This window comes from Rana temporaria, chromosome 3 (assembly GCF_905171775.1).
Source record: "Rana temporaria chromosome 3, aRanTem1.1, whole genome shotgun sequence".
NCBI classification, from domain to species: Eukaryota; Metazoa; Chordata; class Amphibia; order Anura; family Ranidae; genus Rana; species Rana temporaria.
This window is the reverse complement of record NC_053491.1, coordinates 462,677,219-462,696,038: the sequence shown is the minus strand read 5'-3', so window position 1 is coordinate 462,696,038 and position 18,820 is coordinate 462,677,219. Positions and strand designations below refer to the sequence as shown.

At 41.9% G+C, this 18,820-nt stretch overlaps 1 protein-coding gene across 2 annotated transcripts in view; it reads left to right on the top strand.

Moving 5' to 3' along the window:
* Positions 1-3,870, top strand: part of LOC120933539 — a 100,506-nt gene extending 96,636 nt beyond the window's left edge. For both annotated transcript variants that reach the window (XM_040346798.1, XM_040346797.1), the window contains one exon: positions 3,624-3,870. In XM_040346798.1, coding sequence (XP_040202732.1) covers positions 3,624-3,743 — 120 coding nt within the window. In that variant the 3' untranslated portion in view covers positions 3,744-3,870. The remainder of the gene's footprint in view (positions 1-3,623) is intronic.
* The last annotated feature ends 14,950 nt before the right edge of the window (positions 3,871-18,820 follow it).

The window sequence follows — 18,820 nt, the reverse complement described above, 5'->3', positions numbered from 1 at the left end:
CGGATCGTAACTCCCCCGGCGGAATTCAAATTCCGCGGCTAGGGGGAGTGTACAATTTAAATCAGGCGCGTCCCCGCGCCGATTTAACTGCGCATGCGCGGCCAGCGAAATTTCCCAGTGTGCATGCTCCAAATGACATCGCTAGGACGTCATTGTTTTTGGCGTTAACGTAAATTACGGCCATCCGTATTCGCGACCAACTTATGCAAACGACGTAAAAATTCAAAATTTGGCACGGGAACGACGGCCATACTTAACATTAGCTACGCCTCATATAGCAGGGGTAACTATCCGCCGGAAAAAGCCGAACGCAAACGTCGTAAAAAAAAAGCGACAGGCGGGCGTTCGTTTCTGAATCAGCGTATCTCCTCATTTGCATATTATTTGCGAGTAAAACACGAAACTCCACCTAGCTGACAGCGGAAGATTGCAGCCTAAGATCCGTCGGTGTAAGTCACTTACACCTGTCGGATCTAAGGGAGATCTATGCGTAACTGATTCTATGAATCAGTCGCATTGATCCGACCGTCGGATCTCAGAGATACGACGGCGTATCAGGAGATACACCGTCGTATCTCTTTGTGAATCTCCCCCTGTGTGTCTAAAACCCCTCAGCACCAATCAGTTTCGTTTTCCAAACCATCACTGCCCTGTATTGGCTCTGTGGCTCTGTAAAACAGAAGCAGGAAACAACATGCAAAAACGAAACTAGAAACTACAGGTACATTATATGATTGATTCTTTTATGTATTTTTAATCGTTTGTAAAAGGAATCAGTTAACTATTATGTCTCTATACCCTGTAAACAGTAATTTCAGCATACATTTTTTTTTATTTACAACTCCTTTAATCCAATCACCATGGAAAGACAGATGTTGAATGTACAAGGATTTTAGGATGTCTTCACAGATGTTAGTCCTTCAGTTTATATGGCCGAAGGTGTGGATTTTTGTCAAAACATTGGGAAGAGATATTAAAATGGCACTATATGTAGAAGACAGAAAGTGTTAAAAGCTACCACCCTTGTTCAGTGATGATTGTTTCAGTCTGACATACATGGCTTCTTTCTACGCCTCTTACGAACCAGTTTTCCGCTCTGTCCAAAATACGCACATCACTGTCCTAAAAAATGTCCCTTATCCTCAAGCTGCAGGAAAACTTCAAAGGCTGGGTTCACATATGTGCGAATGGGATGGGCTCTCAGGGTCCCTATTTCACAAATTGATCTGCTTTTGCTAAATGAAAATGCTTGGAAATTACAGAACCTAATAGCTCAAGCTGAAATTTAGAAGTTAATGAATCAGACAAGTGGCCCCTCCTCCTCAGTCTGTAAGCAGAGTCTGAAAGGTGGCAATTACTGCTGTTCTCTCTTCAGAAACCCTGTAGTACTGGTGAAATCATGTATCAAGGGTGCAGTTTGTATTAACCGGTTGTATTAACCATGCCGCGATCGGGTCGCAGAGCTGCAGAACGGGGAGAAGCAAGTGTAAACAAGCATCTCCTCATTCTGCCTAGTGACACTGTCACTGATCATCTGTTCCCTCTCATCGGGAGCAGCGATCAGTGACGTGTCACTCATAGCCATGCCCCTAACAGTTAAAATCATTCCCTAGGACACACTTAACCTCTTCAATGCCCCCTACAGGTTAACCTCTTCACTGCCAGTGTCATTTTTACAGTAATCAGTGCATTTTTATAGCACTGATCGCTGTAAAAATGACAATGGTCCCGAAATGGTGTTCAAAGTGTCCGTCATAATGTCGCAGTCATGATAAAAAATCGCTGATTGCCACCATTACTAGTAAAAAATTATTATTAATAAAAATGCCATAAAACTATCCCCTATTTTGTAGACGCTTATTGCGATATTTTTTTTCCACCCAAAATAGGTAGAAGAATGCGTATCGGCCTAAACTGAGGAAATAAAAATTGTTTTTATATATTTTTGGGGGATATTTATTATAGAAAAAAGTAAACAATATTGCATTTTTTTTTAAATTGTCGCTCTTTTTTTGTTTATAGCACAAAAAATAAAAACCGCAGAGGTGATCAAATACCACCAAAAGAAAGCTCTATTTGTTGGGAAAAAAAGGATGCCAATTTTGTTTGGGAGCCACGTCGCACGGCCACGCAATTGTCAGTTAAAGCGAATTGCAAAAAGTCCTCTGGTCTTTGGCCAGCCAAATTGTCCGGGGCTTAATTGGTTAAAACACTAAAAAACGAAAAGGTCTTGTATGACAGCCTAAACAAGTTGCAAATCCAGTTACGGTTCGCACATGTCCAGGGTGGCTGCGGTCCCCATTCCAAAAGGGTCCTGTGCGTGTTTGGGTCCGGTTCTGGTGCAAATTCAGGCAAAAATTTGACCTGATTCACACCTGAACCGGTGAACAATAACGCACCAGACCCCATGCTGGGAACCGAGGGCGCATATATGTGAACTCTGCCTAAGTCTTGAACTGTAGATTTGCCCCTCCTATGTTGGGCTATCCATTATTCAACAGGTTGCTTTTTTCGCTTCCCAGTGTACAGGTCTTTGTATTCCTGACTACACTGCACTACATATACCAAGCTACTTTGCTTGTGTTTGAGTTTATTGGATGCATAAGCTTCTGTCTCAGTGTATTGCTAGGCCTGAAAGGCACAGTTATGATATGTTTGTTAAAGATCCTTTTGAGCTCTTCTAAAACTCCAGATATGTAAACTGAAGGACTAACTTCTACAGTATGTAGACAAATAGGATGAGATGATGTAACTAGAACAGGATGGTTCCACAACTTTCATACCTTCCTGTTCTTGAGCAATCAATATTTGCTTTAAACCATTCCATGGTGATGAAATGAAGGTCTCTGTGCTACCTGGGTGCTTATAAATGCCGGGGTATGTTCCTGACTCATTAGAACAGAAAAATTAGTTTGGATATACTATAAAACATCCTCAACATTGCAGAAGAAAAACAGCTGAATATGACTCACTAGCTACTACTAGTTATTAATATTTACTTCCCTAAAAAAATTATTTTGTAATCCTTACCAAAAGTACAATGTGGGGGGAGCAGGACAGAGTTTTTCTACTAACGTAAGAGGAATCAGCACAAGGGATACAACCTTCTGACTATTAGGGTTGAGCCGAACACCCCCCAGTTCGGTTCGCATCAGAACATGCGCACAGGCAATAAATTTGTTCGACATCGGAACCCCATTAAAGCCTATGGGACACGAATATGAAAAATCTAAAGTGCTAATTTTAAAGGCTTATATGCAAGTTATTTTCATAAAAAGTGTTTGGGGACCCAGGGGACATGTATCAATTCAAAACTCTGCGCCAAATAAAAAAAAATGGCGTGGAGTTCCCCCCCCCAAAAAAAACCCATCCAAGGCCCTTATCCAAGCACGCAACAGCTTGTGTTTTATTTTTATTGCATAATAATTTATTTTCAATTAATTTATAATGATGATATATTTAGTATTTGGGTACCTCTATTTATTTATTTTTTATTTATTGTTTTTTGTGAAACAAAAATTGGTGCTGGCTAGATCTTATATGATTTTTTTTTTTTTTGCAGCACAGGAACATATTTTATATTAAATTGTATGGAACTTATGTATTCTTGATTTTTTCCTCAGGGTAACCTTCTATATGCCAAGCTAAACACAACAAAACTGAAGGAGAAAAGTCCAGCTGGGAATCCAAAGCAGAATGAAGAGGTCGTCTATGCTGCTGTAGTCAACACAACCTCCGGATAGGGTTTATGTCATGTCAAAGTCATCTTTAAAGTGCATCTATACTCAGGACCAATAATATTATATAAATGTAATATAAATAATAACATAATAGCAGCTTACCAATAATTAAAGCTGATGACTGCAACTATTTTTATTTGTTCAGGCTTTTTTCTTTACTTGTATGTTACAGGGGGTTGTAAAGGTACAATTTTTTTCCTAAACATCTTCCTTTACCTTAGTGCAGTCCTCCTTCACTTACCTCATCCTTCCATTTTGCTTTTAAATGTCCTTATTTCTTCTGAGAAATCCTTACTTCCTGTTCTTCTGTCTGCAACTCCACACAGTAATCGAGGCTTTCTCCCTGGTGTGAAGTGTCATGCTCGCCCCCTCCCTTGGACTACAGGAGAGTCAGGACTGTCTCTACGTTGCAGATAGAGAAAGGAGCTGTGTGTTAGTGGGCGTCCTGACTCTCCTGTAGTCCAAGGGAGGAGGCGAGCATGACACTTCACACCAGGGAGAAAGCCTCACATTACTGTGTGGAGTTACAGAAAGAAGAACAGGAAGTGAGGATTTCTCAGAAGAAATAAGGACATTTCAGTGAATTGCAGGGTGTTCATCGGGGTAAACACCCTGCAAATTCGGATGTTTGGCGAACGGCCGAAGAGGCAAATGTTTGGCCCAAACTCATGCTTGGGCTGAACCGTTCCCCATCCCTAGTGTGAAACCACTTGCCAGACTGATTGCACTGTGTCAGGTTGTTTGCGGTGCCATTCAGCTGGTGGTGGGTCAGGTACGATGCCCATTGCCTCAGGGTTTGCATGCCCTTTTCTAGGGTAGAGAGGCGATTGGTTACGCCATTATGTGTGACTGACAGGGTTTCTGGATACTTCCATTTGTGTGGAATCTTGTGGTTTTGCAGGGCCTTGGTCACAGTTGCCAGGTTCTTCCGGCATTGGAGGTTGTATTGGGAAAGGTCAGGGAGCAGGTTTTTAGTTTTACTGCTTACTATTATAGCTTATTAGTATTACAACTTACTTTTATTTATTTACAATATTTTTTATTATTTATTAGTTTTATTTATTACAGGAGTAATAGTTACTTATTAGAGGATAAGTGTACCTTTGTACACAACATTTTGTACTTTTTGCTATAATAAATATCCCCAATTTTCTTCTTTTTTTTTTTAAAAGCAAATTCTTTCTCAATTTAGGCTGATACGTATTCTTCTACATATTTTTGGTAATAAAAATTGCAATAAGCGTATATTGACTAGTTTGCGCAAAAGTTATAGCGTCTACAAAATAGGTTATAGATTTATGGAATTTTTTTATTAGTTATGGCGGCGATCTGCAATTTTTATCGTGACTGCGACATTATGGCGGATACATCGGACACTTTTGATGCTATTTTGGGACCATTGTCATTTTTACAGCGATCAGTGCCATAAAAATGCACTGATTACTGTGTAAATGACACTGGCAGGGAAGGGGTTAACACTAGGGGACGAGGAAGGGGTTAAGTTTGTCCTAGGGAGTCATTCTAACTGTGGGGGGGGGCTACAAGTGACACAACAGTGATCACTGCTCCCGGTGACAGGGAGCAGTAGATCCCTGTCATATCACTAGGCAGAACAGGGAAATGCCTTGTGTTATGTACTGGAACGTACCTTGTAGCCAGAGCCTAGTGTGCAGGAGGAGGCCTCTCTTACAGCCCCGGCTCTGGAGCTGCTGGAGTGGGGACAGCAAGCTCGGGAGCGCGATGAGGTAGGAGTGCCTGGTGATGACAGCAGTCCGGCACGGTGGGTGGTCCTTCAGGACGGTTGGTGCAGGAGACAGTGTCTCTGGAGCCGGCACAGGTACTGGATAGAGATAGCAGGAGCTGGTGGAGCAAGCCAGGTTAGATGCAGAACAATAGCTGATATCAGGGTCAACAAGCCGGGTCAAGCAGGTAAACAGGTGGTTAATCTTGGTAAGTGCAAGCGTCGTCAGATTCAGGCGCAGGGTCTGGTAACGGTGGGCAGGAGAGCAAAGCGGAGTCAGAGCAAGCCAGGGGTCGGATAGGAGAGGTTCGGATGGTCAGACAGAGCCGGGTCCGTTTGGGTAGCAGGTACAACAGGTCACAGGTTTACAGGTACAACGCTGCAGATCAGACAGCAAAGTGTCACTGCAGCTGCTGGCTTTTTAAAGGCAGAGTGGCGGCAATCGCGCGTTAACGAGCGCGCATGCGTTCCCCCGTCGCGCACGTGTACTAGGCGCATGCGCGCACACATTTGACGCACAGACGCGTGCATTTGGCGCACACCCATGTGCATTTGGCGTGCGCCTGCGCACAGGAACAGATGACTGCTGCTGGTTCTGGGCATTAGTATGCGTGCGCATGCGTGCGCGCCAGAGCCTATTGGCAGGTCCCTGACACCTTGTTTACATAGGCATCTCCCCATTCTGCCTCTCCAGGGCACAGTCACGGAAAGTGCGGTGGGCGTCCGCCGTGTGGCTTCTTAAAGGGGACCTACAGGTACGTCCATTTGTCCACCGCTGCCATTCTGCCAACGTATATCGGTGTGCAGCGGTCGGCAAGTGGTTAAAAAATGTGCACCTGGGAATGGGAGGGTGGATGATGCTGGGTGTGTGCTAATGAGATCAGCTGGTAAACTCTTTCCTGTGTCATAACCTGTAGTCTGATCAGGAAGACAAACATTACTAATGGAAACATCTGGATTCTTGGATGAGCACAAGAAAAAAAGTGACTGTAGATTTAATGGAAAGCTTTAATATTTTTTGCAAAAAAAAAAAAGTACATGAATGCTCTATTGGTGCATAGGGGAGCTGGAATTTAGAAGAAAAAAAGGTGTACAAAGGTGAACTTACCTTTTAAGAATTACAGCTCACTAGTCTTTAAAAGTATTGGCTGCATTTGTTTTCCTTTTTTTTTCAGGCACTTTTGCCCCCTTTTTTTTTCTCAAGTGAACCTGACAAGTAAACATTAGCCTTTATGAAAGTGCATTATGAAGGTACTCCATGGCAGGACTACAGAATACCTTCCCCTCTCCTCTTTTCTATGAGGTTCCAAAAGAGATGAGAACAATGTAACTGATAAGAGTACAGCACATACAGGCTCGGGAAGTTATTAGCTCACTGGATTTATGGCAGAACCAGAAGATTTTTTTTGCACAGACATTAACCACTTCACCCTGGAAGATTTTACCCCCTTCCTGACCAGAGCACTTTTTTCAATTTGGCACTGCGTCACTTTAACTGACAATTGTGCGACGTTGTACCCAAACAACATTTTAATCCTTACTTTCCCACAAATAGAGCTTTCTTTTGGTGGTATTTGATCACCTCTGTGTTTTTACTTTTTTTGCGCTATAAACAAAAAAAACGACAATTTAAAACAAAAAAAAATATTTCTTACTTTTTGCTATATTAACCGGTTAAGACCCGGACCATTATGCAGGTTAAGGACCTGGCCCCTTTTTGCGATTCGGCACTGCGTCGCTTTAACTGACAATTGCGCGGTCGTGCGACTTGGTTCCCAAACAACATTGGCTTCCTTTTTTTCCCAAAAATAGAGCTTTCTTTTGGTGGAATTTGATCACCTCTGCGGTTTTTATTTTTTGCGCTATAAACAAAAATAGAGCGACAATTTAAAAAATATATATATATATTTTTTACTTTTTGCTATAATGAATATCCCCAAAAAATATATAAAAAATTTTTTTTTCCTCAGTTTAGGCCGATACGTATTCTTCTACATATTTTTGGTAAAAAAAAATCGCAATAAGTGTTTATTGATTGGTTTGCACAAAAGTTATAGCGTTTACAAAATAGGGGATAGTTTTATGGCATTTTTATTAATCATTTTTTTTTTTTACTACTAATGCCGGTGATCAGCGATTTTATTCGTGACAGCGACATTATGGCGGACACATCGGACACTTTTGACACATTTTTGGGACCATTGTAATTTTCACAGCGAAAAGTGCTATAAAAATGCACTGATTACTGTGAAAATGACAATGGCAGTGAAGGGGTTAATCACTAGGGGCGCTTTAGGGGTTAAGTGTGCCCTCATGTGTGTTTCTTTCTGTAGGGGGGTGTGGCTGGACGTGTGACATCACTGATCGTCGTTCCCTATGACAGGGAACAGATGATCACTGACACTGCCAAAGAGAAGAACGGGGAAGGTGTGTTCTTCAGCTCCTGTGACCCGATCGCGGGTCCCGCGGGCGCGGTCACGGAGCTTCACGGAGCCACGGCTGGGTTCTTAAAGGGGACGTACATGTATGCCCTTGTGCAGAGCCGTGCCATTCTGTCGACGTATATCATCGTGTGGCGGTCCTTAGTGCTTAAATATTCCCAATTTAAAAAAAAAAAAACATTTCTTCATCAGTTTAGGCCAATATATATTCTTCTACATATTTTTGGTAAAAAAAGCGTATATTAATAAGTTATAGCGTCTACAAACTATGGGAAAGATTTATGGCATTTTTATGGCACTTTCATTATTTATTTTTTACTAGTAATGGCGGTGATCTGAAATTTTTAGCAGTACTGCGACGGACAGATCGGACACTATTTTGGGACTATTGACAATTATACAGCGATCAGCGCTATAAAAATGCACTGATTACTGTGTAACTGTCACTGGCAGGGAAGGGGTTAACACTAAGGACGAGGAAAGGGTTAACTGTAAACGTAAACAATGTAAAATACGACGGCTGTTCCCTGGTCCATACCCTAACACAACTTACACTTGCTTTATAAAGCTTAACTTTACGCCGGACGTACGCCTTACGTAAACGGCGTAGATTACAGCAACGTTCGTAAATTGGCGTATCTCGCTCATTTACAGGTTCGAAGCATAAATCAATGGAAGCGCCCCTAGCGGCCAGCGTAAATATGCGCCCAAGATACGAAGGCGTAGGAAACTTACATCGGTCGTATGAAGCCAAAATTAGGCGTATCTTATTTGCAGAATCAGGCGCATAGATATGACGGTGCATCCGTGCACTTACGCGACGTATCAGTAGATACGTCGGCGTAAGTGCTTTCAGAATCCGGGCCTATATGTTTCCTCTTCCCTGACAGCACAGGGATTTGTGTGTTTACACACAAAAATCCCTGTGCTGGCGCTTTTGCAAGCGATCCCGCGTGGCCAGCGGAGTTTGTGCCCACCGGCCAATGCGAATCGGGTTCCCTGCTGTGTAGCGGGCGCTCTGGTGGCCGAAAAAGAGAAGGACGTACCCGTATGGGATTTCGCCCAGGGGAGCCATTCTGCCGCAGTATATCTTTATACTTTCAACGGTATATTTAACAGATCGAAAAATAACAAATAAGAGAAGTTCCTTGTTAGGTTGTACATACACTCTATAAGAGAGTAAGGATTGTAGTATTTCTTGGTTACAATGTGTTAAACTGCAAATAGCACAAATTGTGACATTTGTATGACTCATGACTTAGTGCAAAGCAACCGGTTCCCCCTCCCCCACTTGCATATACTCATTTTCACTTAACTTCTCGTTTTTCTGCCCAGCTGCCAAAAGCAAAGAGAAGAAGCCCTTTGAAAGATTGTGATTAAGGGACTCTGCGCCCCGTTATATGGGAAGAAGGATAGTAAGCCATACTCTCCCCAATATCTGAAAGTGCTGGGTGTTTCACTTCTGGTGGCCACACAGTACAGTGGGTGAGCATGAAAATGAGCATGGACAGCTGGAACCGGGGCAAGTCATATAAACCTGTTGCTTTACCTTGGATGGGCAAAACACAGTTCCACTTCAAGCTCAATATAAAAGCAGGGGCTATATCCCAACTGTAACGGAATGACCCATGACAAACAGACTTTGGAAGGATGAGGGGTACTCCTGTACCGGCGTCACCAAGGAGTCTTATGTCTAGGGTCACCTTATGTCTAATAGGTGACCAGGGGCCATAGGGTGACTGAGAAATTATATCCTAAATTACAGGACAGGGGACATTACTGATAGCTCACATTACAGGATCTTGAGATATTGCAAAGTGTTGGTTTATTCTGACCCTACCGGTCAATAGAATGACTCATCTCTCTGTGTAGACTGTTGACATGTTAAATGAGGCTGGCTCCTGAAAGGCCTTTTATTGTGTGATAACACTGTTTAAAGCCTATTGATGATCAGGTGTGAATACCTTTCTGTCAGGGACAGACCGTCTGTCTAAAGATGTGGATTGAGGGGAAATCATTGTGGGATGGTGTTTTGTTTGAATTATATTAATAAAGGAATGTGACTTCTCAGGTGTAGTAATTAGGTCATGTTAATTATAGACCGGCGTCAAATTGTCTGGAATGTTTAGTAATTAGCCCTTCTGAAGGTGTATTGAAGCCCCCCCAGTGTGTGATGTGTGGGTGGAGAGTTTGATTGTTCCTGTGATTACTAGTGTTGAGCGGAATACGCCATATTCGATTTTGCGATATATCACGAATATATAGTAGAATATTCGAGAAATATTCGCCAAAATCGAATATTCGTGATATTTTATCGAATAAACAATATTGCGAAATTTCGCTAATGCGATTGCGAAAATGATTGCGAAATTCTCGTCCGCGCATGTGCAGAGGCGCGAACAACACGCGAAAACGGAGATCATTTCCTGGATCTTTGCCAGTCGAATTTCGGATCGCGATTTTGTGCTGCACTGCGAAGCGAAGATGGTGGGGAGTAACTTTTCATCCAGTGAGGAAAAACTGCTGATTAATGTAAGTAATTTCACCACTGTTTTTTCATTATCTTTAACTGCATTTTAGACTAGTTTAAAAGTTAGGATATAAGATCAGATATTAGTATTTCCCAAACAGTGTGTCTCCAGCTCTTGCAAAACTACAACTCCCAGCATGCCTGGACAGCTGCAGACACCCTGGTTGGTAAATGTGTATTTTGGCACTTTCCTTGCTATTTAGCATAATTAACATGTTGTGGACATAGGACGTATGCGAACGTCCTGACTTCAGGGTCCTTAAGGCCCAAGGACGTTCGAATACATATTGCCCTTTAGATGTTGCTGAACTACAACTTCCAGCATGCCTGGGCATGCTGGCACTTCTAGTTTTGCAAGTTCTGCAGGCCCACATTTTTCAGACCACTATTGGATTGGATTGGATTAGAATAAATACTTATAGAGCGCCGAATGCGAGTTGTGAAACTCGCGTATAAGCGCTTACCAACAAGCTGGGGGTATCCAGTTCCCAAGAGCAAAAAGAAGAAACTAGGACATCTAAGTAAAAGAGGGGAACAGACAAGAAATAAACAGAAATATAAAAAGAAGGGGGGGGGGTGTCAGGGCAAAAAAAGCCTATCCCTACTCCCTGACTATGGACCGCAGCCTGGGATTAAGGCAGCGTCCTGCTAAGGGCTTGGAAGGCCAAGTCTCTATCTGTAGGCTTGTGAAAAAAGAAGTGTTTTCAAGCCCTTACGGAAGGCCATCAAGGAGGAGGATGCTCGGAGCTGATGAGGGAGCTGGTTCCAAAGAGAGTTCCCCATTGTTTGGAGCCGGCGGCCACCTTTTGAAGCTGATCGACTAGATTGAATAATTGCTAACAGGGCGTCAGTAGAGCGAAGCTCTCTGGGTGGACAGTAGTGTTGTGTCATATTCAAAAAGTACATCGGACCTAGTTGCCAATAGGCCCGAAACACCAGACAGAGTGCCTTGAACTCAACCCGTTTTGCTATCGGGAGCCAGTGTAGATTCTTAAGCACCGGGGAGATGTGATTCCGCCTTGGGCAGTTTGTGACTAGTCTTGCAGCATGATTCTGTGTAATCTGCAATCGTTTTATCCACTTCTGTGGGAGCCCTAGAAAGAAAACATTAGAACAATCTAACCAAGAGTGGATAAGTCCATGAACTAAGATCATACGGTTGTGCTGAGTGAAAAGATTCTTAATTTTCCGTAATAATTGCAGATGATAGTTGGCTGATTTTATGCAATATTTTGCGTGAGGTACGAAGCTTAGTTCAGCATCAAAAATTATACCCAGATTTTTTACCTGCTTAGCTGGAGTTGGGGCAGGGCCAAACGAGGATGGCCAGGCAGGTAAAAAGGTAGAGTTGGCCTGTGGGCCGATCAGCAAAAGCTCAGTTTTTCACTATAGACGGGTCTCTAAACTGTGGCACTCTAGATGCAGCAAAAGTAAAATTCTTAGCATGCACTGACAGACCATGCCTGATGGGAGTAGTAGTTTTGCAACAGCTGGAGGCGCACTGGTCTTGAAACCCTGAGTTAGGTAACAAACTCAGTGTTTTGCAACCATTGTGCCTCCAGCTGTTGCAAAACTACAACTCCCTGCATGCAACTGGCTGCAATAACCCCCCCCCCCTCTCCCCCAATGTGAATGTACAGGGTACATTCACATGGGCTGGGGCTTACAGTCTGCTTCTAGCTGAAGCAAATTTGGCGCTGCAGCTCAAACCCTCAGCGGGAAACTACTGTGAACCCCACGCCCCTCTGACTGTACCATAAAAACACTACACCACACTAAATAAAAATTAAAAAACACAACATATACACATACCCCTACATAGCCACCCTCCCCTCCACAATAAAAAAAAAAAAACGTCTGGTGCGGCACTGTTTCCTAAACGGAGCCTACAGCTGTTGCAAAACAACTCCCCAGTATTACCGGACAGCCATTAACTGTCCAGGCATGCTGGGAGTTAAAGTATAATTGTGGTACAGCTGGTGACGGTGAGCTACATGGTGTATCAGAGCATGCTGGTAGTTGTAGTTTTTAAATAACATCAACTCCATTATTTATTCAAAATTAATTCATCAAAAAGTCAAAAGAAACAAACATATTATTGTTCCTATATAAAGATAGGGAAAAAAAAAAATAATCTATTGTACAGGTCCAGTATAAGGGTCAAAAAATAATTATAGCGGTCAGATGAATAGCAACTCATTTCTCCCCTATACGTATATCCTGTGTGTTGTTGTTACTCATATATACATAATTATGCAAATGATAATGGCTGCTATATTCATGCAAAAAAGGTGGCAACCAAAATGGCAAGATATAAAATCTGTCATGTTACCCCTGTCATTGATTAATAAGGCGAGAATGCTTCCAATTGTTGAATACCATACATTTACATCATATATCCATAAGGGTTTAAACAAAAGTATTATAATATACTTTGTTCTTCATCTTGCAGAGGTTCCTGCAACAGGGATATGACCAGATCCGCAGGCAGCAGGAAAAAAAAAAGTTAGCTCCCTAATGCTGGAGTTACAAAATGTGCATGGCGGCACACATGACCGCATGGCCATCTTAAAAAAGTGGTCGGACCTAAAGAGGCGCCACATGGGCCAGGTCACAAAGATCCGGGATGAATTCTATCCAGGTAAGTTATTGGTGACAGTTATGTAAGGTCATATGTAATTAACCTTAGGGCAGATGTTGTTAACCCAGACGCCATGTTGTGGTAACATATATCACCACCCAAGGTATTCATAGTACTGTTGAAAAAAGACATGGGACAGCAGACAGGAACACTTATTAACTATAATTAAACTAAATAAACAAGACACCCCATTAATGTACTAATACTGGCCGAGGCTGCTTTATTATTGGATTTCAGACATATATTTTAAATAAATACTTTAATAATTTAAAAAACAGACTAGTCACTACGGCTCAGGCTGTACCTAAATATATTCCAACTTTAAAATGTATCCAACAACAACTAAACTAAACAGATTTGTCACCCTTTGCATAATTTAATTTTTTTTTCTTTTTTTAAAAACAAAGGTGACCATCCCACATAATTAGCAGCCGCAACAAAAAGAAAAGAAAAAAGGGGGGGGGGAGGGGAACACCACAGTCCCGTCTACTGAGGCGACTGAGAGCAAGGCTGACGGAAACCCTACTTATATACCCCTAACTAACACTGGATTTTTCCTGAACCAACTGGTAGCAGGCCCACAGGCCTAAAAAGTGCGGGAAAAGCACGTGTAGGCCGGGTGATCACCTTGTGTTCACCAAAAAACGGGAAAAACATGTTTTCCAGCTAACTAGGACACGCGAGGACCAGCTTACACCTAAAGAGCCCTATTAGGTTCCCAAAAGGGGAACTTGAAACCGTCACTACTAATTTTATTAAGTCCTGCCGCTTTCCCATGAGAAAAGGGGGAATTGAAACCTTCTCCCCCTTTTCTATCATTATTCCATCAAGTTAAACCATGGAATTAAAGTGGTGGTGTGGTGGGTTAAAGGGGAAGGGGTGGTATTTTATAACTCAACTAGCTGAATACCCGGCGTTGCCCGGTCTTCCTATCTTAACCTTTTGGGTAGGAAAATGAAGAGACCACAGTCCCATATACTTGCATGGGACTTGAAACAAAAACCCATCTTTTATATAAGGGTGTAGGTAAGGGTTAATTTAACTGTCATATATTTTTATTTGGCATATAAGTAATATGTGTACCAGGTATTATTGAAATATCTCCAGGCGTACAGAAGTTATGTGGGAACATACATTTCCCATTGATTTGCATGGGACTTTAAACAAAAACCCCGACCCTCACAAATGGGGGTAGTTAAGGGATAAATTAACTATCCTATAGTTTAAGTGGACATATAAGTAACATGTGACCAAGTGTTATCGAAATATCTACAGCCGTTATGAAGTAACATGTATTTCCCATAGAGTTGAATGGGACTTTAAAGAAAAACCCCGACCATGGCAAATGGGGGTGGGTAAGGGTTAAACCACCTATCCTATGTTTGTTGCTGACATATAAGTAACATGTGTGCCAAGTTTCATGTTAATATCTTTAGCCGTTTGGACGTGATGCTGGAACATACATACATACATACATACACACACGTTGAGTTTTATATATATAGATTACCACTAAATTCCTGTGGTAGGCGTGGGGTTAACATAGTAATCCCGTGTACTCCATCAGGCCCTTTTTTTAACATGAGATTGTCTGAACAAAACAAAGGAAACAAAAACAGCTCATTTTACCATGGTGGCAGCCCAGCTCACACTCAGTCCCCTGTAGTGCCCGCAAGACCCTTTAATATAACATTATCCCATTGGTTAACTGTGTATATAAATTATTTTTTTATTCATATACAATATAGCAGAGTACACAGAATTTGCATACGTTATTAGATTTTTTTTTTACATATATGAACATTGTGTTATTATAGGAGCTCCTCTACCATCTGTGCGCCCCAAGCGCACAAGGCGACAGGCCGCAGAGGAGGAGGATGAAGAGGAGGAGCAGGAGGAGCAGGAGGAGGATGCAGAGGAGGAGAGGGATGAGGAGCACCCAGGGCCCTCCCAGTCGCCACCCCCAGCTCCTGTTGAGGAGCAAGAGGAGGAGCTGCAACCCCCCCCCCCCCAACTTCTGGTGGTGTATCGGGTGAAGGAGAAGAGGAGCAGGAGGATGAGACGGTTCCTGTGAGCCTCAGTCAGGAGGGTAAATATGTGCACAAAGATTAATAACATTTCAACAATAAGATGTAGATATAAAAATGGACAGCATTTAAAGCGCACCCGTCAGATTTCAGAACAATAATATGGTATTTATGATAGAAGTATATGTGCTAGACACATAACAATTGTGTATACATGATAATGATTGTTTAATAAGCAACATAAATATTTTATTTATTTGGTAACGGTCTTTGAATTCCAAATGTTTTTTTCTTATATCCTAACAGCTTTGAAAAAGATGATGGAAAAACAAATTGTCATGCAAAGGACCCAAGACAAAATTCTCGCAAATCAGCAGAAAATGCGGTTTCTGGACCTCCAAAATCAGCAGCTGGAGCAACAGCAGAGAAATAATTTTGCTGAGATGGCAGAGCATCAGAAGCTCATGCAGAATTACATTTGATTTTTTTTTCTTTTAATAAAAAATGTTTTTTTTTTTAAATGTTTCCTTTCTTATTGAGATTGGTAGGTTTTTCAACACATCTAACTTCACATCTAACACATCAACATCAACATCAACACATCTAACTTCATAATTACAAAAAACATTTTATACTATTATTTTATTTAACACAAACCTAAGACAAACTAAAATACACGGACACAGACACGACTAACACAAACTAAACTGTTGAAAAATGAATATAACAAAAGCAACAATATATATATAGATATAGAGAGAGAGCGAGAAAGAGAGAGAGAGTGCAGATTTCCTCTTGCAGACAGGCTAATGGTTGCAGTATAAAGGCCGCAAACCAGGGTTTAACATAAAGTACAGTGTTTTAGTCACACTTGCTGTTACGATCCGGTCTGGTAGATTGTAGCGGAGGCTGTTGGTGGATCCGCTGTGCCAGAGAGGTCATGAAGCATTACTCAGCATGAAGGCAGCAGCAGTAGTATTAAAATATAATGTAATTATCACACAGGCAACATTTACAAGCAGTAGTGGTAATAGTACTAGATAGCATCTAAACACTTGGGCAAGACTTTACAGCAGCAGTAGTGGTAATAGTAGTATATAATGCCAAATAACTTGTGACATAGGTGTCTGAGCAGCAGCAGCAGTAGTAGTAATAGTAGACATTATAGTGTTTTATCACTCGGGAAAGAGGTGCCATGATGAACAGCAGCAGCAGCAGTGGTAATAGTAGTATAGAGTGGCAAATAACTCGTGACATCAGTGTCGTGAGCAGCAGCAGTAGTAGTAATATTAGACAATATAGTGTCAAATCACTCGGGCAAGAGGTAACATGATGAACAGTAGCAGCAGCAGTGGTAATAGTAGTATAGAGTGGCAAATAACTTGTGACATAGGTGTCGTGACTGAGCAGCAGCAGTAGTAGTAGTAGACAATATAGTGTCAAATCACTGGGACAAGAGGTGCCATGATGAACAGCAGCAGCAGTGGTAATAGTAGTATAGAGTGGCAAATAACTTGTGACATCGGTGTCGTGAGCAGCAGCAGTAGTAGTAATATTAGACAATATAGTGTCAAATCACTCGGACAAGAGGTGCCATGATGAACAGCAGCAGCAGCAGTGGTAATAGTAGTATAGAGTGGCAAATAACTTGTGACATAGGTGTCGTGAGCAGCAGCAGTAGAAGTAATATTAGACAATATAGTGTCAAATCACTGGGACAAGAGGTGCCATGATGAACAGCAGCAGCAGTAGTGGTAATAGTAGTATAGAGTGGCAAATAACTCGTGACATAGGTGTCGTGAGCAGCAGCAGTAGTAGTAATATTAGACAATATAGTGTCAAATCACTCGGACAAGAGGTGCCATGATGAACAGCAGCAGTGGAAATAGTAGTATAGAGTGGCAAATAACTCGTGACATAGGTGTCGTGAGCAGCAGCAGTAGTAGTAATATTAGACAATATAGTGTCAAATCACTCGGACAAGAGGTGCCATGATGAACAGCAGCAGTGGAAATAGTAGTATAGAGTGGCAAATAACTTGTGACATAGGTGTCGTGAGCAGCAGCAGTAGTAGTAATATTAGACAATATAGTGTCAAATCACTCAGACAAGAGGTGCCATGATGAACAGCAGCAGCAGCAGTGGTAATAGTAGTATAGAGTGGCAAATAACTCGTGACATAGGTGTCGTGAGCAGCAGTAGTAGTAAAATTAGACAATATAGTGTCAAATCACTCGGGCAAGAGGTACCATGATGAACAGTAGCCTCAGCAGTGGTAATAGTAGTATAGAGTGGCAAATAACTTGTGACATAGGTGTCGTGAGCAGCAGCAGTAGTAGTAATATTAGACAATATAGTGTCAAATCACTCGGGCAAGAGGTGCCATGAACAGCAGCAGTGGTAAGAGTAATAAAAATGGCAAATCACTCGGGCAAGAGGTGCCATCATAAGCAGCAGCAGCAGCGGTAAGAGTAATAAAAATGGCAAATAGCTCGGGCAAGAGGTGCCATCAGCAGCAGCAGTAGTAATAGAAAGTGGCAAATCTCTCGGACAAAAGGTGACAGCAGCAGTATGAGTAATATATTGGTACATAATCACTCAGCCTTTTGGCATTAGCAGTAGGAACCCATATGGTGGCAAAATTACAAAAGCTTGAAGTTGCAGTAGCATGGTGATTAAATTTGAAAAGCAGAATGACACAGGCCTTAAGTAGCTGTAGCCTGACTATACCATAGTGCCTCATAATTTAAAAGTTTGATTAACGTTATTTCTATGCTATACGTGACTTTTTAAATTCATGATGAGCAATTACTTTTCAAAATAATGTGGCAGCAGCATCAGGACTCCTTATAGTGGCTTAATGACACAGCATGGAAATATTTATGCCCTTAACACTACCTGCCCACTATGAGTTTCAAAGGTATACAGTGAGGAAAATAAGTATTTGAACACCCTGCTATTTTGCAAGTTCTCCCACTTGGAAATCATGGAGGGGTCTGAAATTGTCATCGTAGGTGCATGTGAGAGACATAATCAATTTTTTTTTTTTCCAGAAATCACAATTTATGATTTTTTAACTATTTATTTGTATGATACAGCTGCAAATAAGTATTTGAACACCTGTCTATCAGCTAGAATTCTGTCCCTCAAAGACCTGTTAGTCTGCCTTTAAAATGTCCACCTCCACTCCATTTATTATCCTAAATTAGATGCACCTGTTTGAGGTCATTAGCTGCATAAAGACACCTGTCCACCCCATACAATCAGTAAGAAACCAACTACTAACATGGCCAAGACCAAAGAGCTGTCCAAAGACACTAGAGACAAAATTGTACACCTCCACAAGGCTGGAAAGGGCTACGGGGAAATTGTCAAGCAGCTTGGTGAAAAAAGGTCCACTGTTGGAGCAATCATTAGAAAATGGAAGAAGCTAAACATGACTGTCAATCTCCCTCGGACTGGGGCTCCATGCAAAATCTCACCTCGTGGGGTCTCAATGATCCTAAGAAAGGTGAGAAATCAGCCCAGGACTACACGGGAGGAGCTGGTCAATGACCTGAAAAGAGCTGGGACCACCGTTTCCAAGGTTACTGTTGGTAATACACTAAGACGTCATGGTTTGAAATCATGCATGGCACGGAAGGTTCCCCTGCTTAAACCAGCACATGTCAAGGCCCGTCTTAAGTTTGCCAATGACCAT